This window comes from Macrobrachium rosenbergii, chromosome 21 (assembly GCF_040412425.1).
Source record: "Macrobrachium rosenbergii isolate ZJJX-2024 chromosome 21, ASM4041242v1, whole genome shotgun sequence".
NCBI lineage: Eukaryota > Metazoa > Arthropoda > Malacostraca > Decapoda > Palaemonidae > Macrobrachium > Macrobrachium rosenbergii.
Window position 1 is genome coordinate 32,433,726 of NC_089761.1, and position 7,624 is coordinate 32,441,349.

The 7,624-nt window shown below is 36.1% G+C and overlaps 1 protein-coding gene across 4 annotated transcripts; it reads right to left on the reverse strand.

Moving 5' to 3' along the window:
- Positions 1–436: 436 nt before the first annotated feature.
- LOC136849869 (zinc finger SWIM domain-containing protein 7-like) lies at positions 437–7,483 on the reverse strand. Of its 4 annotated transcripts, none has more exons than XM_067123363.1 (3): positions 7,325–7,483; positions 1,531–1,702; positions 437–906 (listed from the first exon to the last, which is right to left on the reverse strand). In XM_067123363.1, exons 2-3 carry the CDS (start codon positions 1,693–1,695, stop codon positions 658–660), a joined length of 414 nt encoding a protein of 137 aa, XP_066979464.1. In that variant the 5' UTR covers positions 1,696–1,702; positions 7,325–7,483; the 3' UTR covers positions 437–657. The 4 variants fall into 4 exon arrangements, with proteins under 4 accessions (XP_066979464.1, XP_066979465.1, XP_066979468.1 ...); XM_067123364.1 differs by lacking the exon at positions 7,325–7,483 and adding an exon at positions 5,256–5,405; XM_067123367.1 differs by lacking the exon at positions 7,325–7,483 and adding an exon at positions 5,265–5,350.
- Between the last annotated feature and the right edge of the window lie 141 nt (positions 7,484–7,624).

Here is a 7,624-nt window from a genome sequence, read left to right on the forward strand (position 1 = left end):
TTGTATCCATATACAAAACTGTAAAATTATTTGTAATCATTTGCAAGTTTTATAACACACTGTATGCTATCATCACCTAACAGGTGACTTACAACCACTTAGAGTGATAACAAGCATTAGATGTGGGTACTGTTTGAGATGCAGTCCTTTAAAAATAATGGACTGATTTGAATATAAAATTTAGGCCAAAGGCCAAGCGCTGGGACCTGTGAGGTCATTCAGTGCTGAAAATGATATTGAAACTTTTGTAAGGAGAGGGTGGAAAGTAAGAGGGAAGGAAGAGAATATGAACAGAGGTATAGCAAAAGGAATGAAAGGGGCTGCAGAGACTGCAAAGAACCTTTAGCAATACCTACAGCATACCATCTACAGTGCACCGACAGCACGACCCCCTAGAGGGTGAATTTAATGGATGGCGGGTAATGAAATCGTTTAGTAATATTATTCTACAGTGTACTTTTGATAATAGAAGATTACATCATATCTTGTTAGTACAACAATTATTAAAATTTTAATAATGATAATAATCAACTGAAAAATGAAAAGCTAATACTGGATCTTAAAACTAACAGGCTGTTTTGGAAAACTGAATGTAAATACTGTACCCTCCTTTAAAAAAAATCAAGATGCCATATGCACTGTTCCTCTAATTTCAAGTTACTCAAAATTCTCTAAAATATCCTTCAAATGTTCATCAGACACTTTCTTTTTGGTAATTACCCCCATGGCTGACGAAAGCCAAGCAGCGAGGACATGCTTGCACATCGTTTCCTTCTTCTTAATGACTAGGTACTTGAATGCTGGGCACTGGCAAAACACGGAGTAGGGTAGGCAATAATATGGGGTGTCAAGCCTCCCAGTCACTTGAAATATGTATCGTCCACTTGTCGATATAATTTTCGTAACCTGTGGGTTAAAAAAATCGTAAAATTTACAAAACAATTCTGAAGTCTTTTAAAATAATGTGACTAGATACAAGAATTTAAACCTAGGCTAGAGGAGGTACTTTCAACAAGCAATTCCTGTACAGGTACTGAAATGTTTAAAATATTACAAACTAGCTAAGATTTGCAGGTACTCTTCCCACAAGAACTGCACAGAATGTTTATACATATACAATTTTTTGAAGGCTTATTTTTTATGACAATGCAAATTAGCTTATGGCTAAACTTGCCTTTACTGATAGTGACCAACTTGGCTAAACATACCTGACTGAAACTTGACTCAGTGGGATAGAGACAGAATGAGAAAACATTTAAGAATAACACTTCATGTCATTGCTTGACAAGGTTTGTTTATCAGATATCATTAGTACAAAGTACTTTCTGTTTTTCATATTTTAAGCACCATTTAAAGGACAATTTTGAATACAATATTTAATGTACACACCATTTAAGGCCTTAATAGCATTGTTTTCACTAATTACAGCTGGCTTTCTCTCAAATTTTTGAAAAAACTGCAGTGCCTGAATGTCATTCATTTTCTTCACAAAATACAGGACGTGTATTGTATTATGCCATACTAATTTACCTTCTGAGCATCAATGATTTTGAAAGCCTTCATTAAAGTATTGCCGAAAATGCAATACAACGAGTTGAGGACGCCTTCAGAAAGCTGGCCTTTGGAGTGATACTCTTGCCAAACAACACTTATCAAGCCTCGAACCACCGACACTGTGTTGGGACAATTGCTCATGTTGGCTCTGGAAAAAAGTAATAGTTTTACAACTGTGAATTACTGCTAGTAATACTAATAAACAAAAGTAACCGCATACTTTTACATAAATGTACATTACTGCTAGTGTTACTAATGCAAAAAAAGTATTGTACATAACAGCTTAATTTTCCATAACTGTGAATTACTGCTAGTAATACTTATTGGATAAAACAGCAGTACTTTTACTGATGTGAATTACTGCTAGTAATACTTATGGATAAAACAGCAGTAATTTTACTGATGTGAATTACTGCTAGTAATACTTATGGATAAAACAGCAGTACTTTTACTGATGTGAATTACTGCTAGTAATACTTATGGATAAAACAGCAGTACTTTTACTGAATTACTTTTAGTAATAATACCAATGGAAAAAGCACTAGAGCCTTAACAGAGTGGAGGTGAAAACAATTGGATTGAGAAATAATGCCTATTGCTCCATGCCAAATTACCTTTGAGTCCTACCAACCTAAAAACTGCCATTATGTCCCTCCATCCTAAAACTGCCTATTGACAAAGCATAAAAATTATGTCTTTTAAATGAATTTCATAAAGCTACTTGACATAAGGATACTTAAATGCTTTTTCACGGGTATCTCAAATGACTTGCACAGTAAAAAAAAACAAAGATATGCATAGATACTCTAAACTGCAAGGTTATAGTCACATTAGGTTATGTTAGGTCATTTTGGACTGAGCTATCATGGCTGCCTTAATCTTAATCAAGAACCTATACCTGAAATACTGTATAAAAATTTTTTTGATAATTTATACCAAAAAATATTCTGGACTACTGCCACATAATCTACAGCAAATGACCTTAAATAAAGATTGATTGTAGCTTAGAAACTCTGTTAACTTTAATTTTTTCCCTAAAAACCACATATCCTGAGTCCTAAAATATACTGTACTTGATGAGATACCATTCTTCAAAGATTTTTTTTTTTATATAGCAAAAGCAACTATTCTACAGTTTTACAGAGTCGCTTTTAGACCCAAGCTACGTCTGTGGCAGTAGGCTACAGCCTTGTAGTCAAATAAATGGGGACTGGCAACCTGTCTAACAATGTTAGGCTACACTAGGATACCATCTGAACTGATCAAAATGAACAGCATTTATATACTGATAATAATATACTTAGTAGAGCAATAATGTGATACTGCTAAAAATACATGTGAACAGCATTTATATACCTTGTACTGATAATACTACAATTAGCAGTCCAATAATATGATAGGCTACTGGTAAAAATAAACAGCATTTATACACTGATATTACAGTACCGTACTTAGTAGCGCAACGATACTGGTAGAAAATAAACAGCATTTAGTGCTTGATATTCACCGGACACTGAGTAGTGCAATACTATGATACTTAATTCCTTGCCAATGCTGAATTCATTATCAGAAATGGTTGAATGATGGTCATTTTTGGTTTTCACATAAGAAATAAAGAGGGCAAATGAATCATTAGTCATGTATTAACTAAGCTTAAGATAATGGAATGGAATATAAAATTTTGGCCGAGGGGCAAGAGCAGGGACCTAGGAGGTCATTCAACGCTGAAAGGGAAACCGAGAGTAAGGTTTTAAAGATGTAACAGAAGGAAAACCTCGCAGTTGCACTATGAAACTACTGTGAAGAGAGGGTGGAAAGTAGAACGAAAGAAAAAGAATTTGAACAGAGGTACAGTAAATGGAATGGAAGGGGTTGGAGCTAGGGGCCAAAGCGACACTGCAAAGAACCTAAAATAATAACTACAGTGCATCGCGAGAGGTGCGCTGATGACATTACCCCCCTAAGGGGGACCTTGATGTAAAGAATATTCTGTTCTATGTACAATGCAGTTGCTCCCTTTCCAGGTAGGTCCAGATAACATCTGTTACGACTGCGATTTGCGGTGCGCTAGGTTAGGTCTGGATAGAGGACCAGTCAGGTAGAACTGAACACCCTAGAACAGGTTAGGTTTGGGAAGATAAGGCAAGATTAGAATGCATCCTTGTAGGCTACAACATGTTGCTCCCCAGACTGACGGCACCCTAGGTCAGGTTTTAGGTGTGGGAGGTACGCTAACCCAGTTTGGCAAGACCCAATACCCTGGGTTATGTTAGATTAGCGAAAGTAAGATCCCTATAAATGGCCCCGGGGCATCTTCGTCCCTTGTAAGACATTCAAGACATGCAATTTTGACCATATACTTTTCCAGCTGCTCATCTTGTGGTTTATGCATTTATAACTGATTCACGTAGAACTATGGAACAACTCCGCATGGGGTATTACCTTGGAAATTGACTTTTTCTATAGCATTTTGGTTGCTTATCAAGAATTTGCCGTTATTTTTTGTAAGTCGACTGTAATTAACCCGTAATTAACCTCAGAACTTATATGGTATTGTATACTGGTTAGCCTGGAATGCTATCGCTCATGCGCAATGTTATAGGGGAACTTAGATAAAAAGTGGTTTCCTTAACTGGGGGGCGGAGCACACCCATCTAAGTAACACGGCCTGCTAGGTTAGGTTAGGATAGGTTAGTATGGTTCCTTTTATAGCAGATCTCCTTAGCCTTTCCCTTCTTGGACATACGGCTCCCTAATGACTCGCGAATGCGCAGAACGGTTCCAAACGACCAAGATGACAGTCCGGTTTTCTCCCAGTGTATTTCCCCACCCAAAACCCCGAGTTCCCACAAGTCCCCCTAGGCCTAATTGAGAAGGCTAGGTGGAGACAATTCAGGCTCGCTTAGCCTATTTTTAATTGGAAAATTATAATTACTTTATTTTTTCGGCATCTTGATCTGTATTGCTATTAATAGTTACAAAAAGGTGCCTGTTGTGTAACTTTCGAATTATTTGCTACCTACTGTAGGCCTGGGGCATTTTCATCAGTTATAATGCAGTTGTAGTCAGCCTAGGCCTAGCCTATAGGTCTAGGGGGATAAGAACACACAAAATGGGTGGTTTGCAACACCAAATGGTCAGAAATTCATAAAACAGCCTACGGTTCAATTATTAGATACGAAATCACAGTACGTACAGTAGGCCTACTGTTAACTTTGGTTCGCACATAGGCCTAGGCCAATGACTACAACTGCATTGTAATGGATGAAAATGCCCTACAGTTACACAACTGGCACATTTTTGTAACTTTACTAGCAGCAATACAGGTAGAGGCCGATAAACTGAAATGAAATCGTAATTTTCGAATTAAAAATAGGCCTAAGCGAGCCTGCCTCGTCTCCGTCTAGCCTACACAAGTAGGTCTAGGCCTAATCCATATATTACACAAAACTTGGCCGTGACTGACCATGACTTTGATTTTTAAGTGTAACTGAATAAGAGATTAACTACATGACAGATCCCACATAGGCCTAAATTAGCTACTTACGGGGCTAGGCCTAGACCTATGCGCTTACGTCAGTATTACACGTGTTTAGGCTTGACAGATTTCAACTCAAAACTATAAAATTGCAATATCACACTATCAAAATTAATTGTAATGTTCAAATTACATATTAATACACTGTTCGGCATTCAATTACCTGATATACCTTTCGCTTTTCTCGTTAAGTTTTGAGATAAACGAAATTCTAAAAGACCGCCATTGGACGATAACAAGAAGAAGGGTTCTTTTCTTCTTCCTGGTGTATTGCAAAACATCGTTCTTTTCATATTTAATTTATCATTAAAGACGCCATAATATATTTTATTTAATCATCATGTCGCTGTTTTCATTATCATGCAATGTGGTTGGTGGAACAACTTTCAATTATAGAGTTTACAAACAAAAGGCGAAATCTTTTCATATTCCGGTTCGAAAATATCTTTCTAGATCTCATGTGCAGTTTATAATTTACGTTATGATCATGATCACATTTTATTTAATAATAAAATTTACATATCCATCACGGAATGTGCTTGGAGAAACAACTAACTTTAATTATATATTCTAAAATTAAATGGCGAGTTCTTTTTTTGTCCCGGTTTGAAAACATCGTTCTTGTCATATTTATCATTCGTGTCGCCAAAATTTAGCTTTAATTAATCGCTAAGTTGGAATTTTCGTATTAATAATGGAATGTGCTTAAAGGAACAACTTATTTTGATGTAATATTTTCGAGAATTGGGTCATTTTTGAAACCTGGTTGCTAAAGGCCAGTAGAATGAACTGCCCTTGTTTACTATCAATACCAGAGAAAAATGTTTGACTTCGTTTTACTCAGGAATTTTTTTTTTTATCTTTTATTATAAAAACAACAGTATCTTGTATATATGCCCACAGATAACCCCTTTCAAATGGATTGTTAGTGTCAAAACCCCTCCGCATGCAACGGGTATACCCATTGTGTCACTTTATGTTGCAATGTTGCATGCACTTCTCTGCCTCCCGCCATTCTTCCAGAAGAGTTAACTTTAGAGCACAGTGAGTCAGCACACTGAGATTGGCAACTGCAAATGACGTTGAATGAACACTTATTATTTTCATTGATGCAATTTGGACCAAGGTTGATTCGCAACCAATCGAAGTGTTAATTAGTGTGACATTAGTAGATAAACTTGGGGAGCTTTTGAACGGTAACGTATGCTTTCTACTTAGTACAGTCGAATCCCCTGTAATTTTCACAGTAACTGAAACATGAGTGTATTCAATAAAACAGTATCGTCTCTCTCTCTCTCTGCGTATTTATTGGACGTGTTCAGAGAAATTGTATTAAAAGTAACTACTGCCTTTGAACAGGCACTATCTGAATACAAAATTTAAGAAGGGTGGACTTTGTCACCAATGTTTACGGGAAAAGGAAACGCCCCATATATATTTTACTTTAATCCAGGCTGGAATTTCTCGATGAAAATATTAGGAGTAAATGTAATTTTCTTAATACATTTAAACAATAAAACAAGTGTCCTCAACAGAGTGGCAACGGATTGTGATTCATCTGAAATGGCTCATCTAAGTAGAGAATTAAATGTCTTATAAATCAGCTTGGATAATTAGACAAAATTAGCCAAAAGAACTGTGCTCTTATTGCATATGCAAGTGAAAAGTCACAGAATTTATATGTATAATAAATATGTATATATATATATATATATATATGTATATATATATATATATATATATATATATATATATATATATATATATATATATATATATATATATATATATATATATTAATTTATATACTCGTGTACAGTCTATAAATTCAAGGACTGAAGAATCACATTTATACATAGAAAAAGAGGGCTCGCATTTCCATATGTGCTCACGGTCATGGCAGATTAGAATTTGCATGTTTTATCGTATATAGCATATGTTGGAAGTTGTCAAGGCGACAAAAAGTGTGATACTGCAGTATCTACCATTTTTCTCAGTTTTGTATCTTTGCAGATACTGCAGTCTTCCATTTTAGAGCCCACTCTCAGAAAACACTGAAATCACTGAACGATCACTAACGGAACATAAAGAAAAACCTCCTCTGAAACAGCAGTCTAAAAAGCTTCAGAGTTAGAGGAAACAACTAACCACCCCTGTGAATGGGACCTGCACATCCAATAGGACTATACTCCAAAGCCACTCTCACAAAATCTGACATCACTAGTTACTCACTTGTCAAGACGAGCAAATAAGATTGTTATAGATATCGCCACAGGAACTTAAAACCATTCCAATCAGCTAAACTGTGCACAACAAAAAGATGACAGAGTCACGGTACAATGTACAAATTTACGAAAGCGAGCTGTCATTGGTTAGCAACTACATCTGTTTGGTTACCAACCACTCACCAGCGACAGAAGTTCCGAGTGAAACACTTGTCGTTACCAAGGATCATGGAATCGAAGAGCACTTTTTCGTTTATTTTTTACAGACTGAGACGTTATCATTATACAATTTCACACGCCACAACGG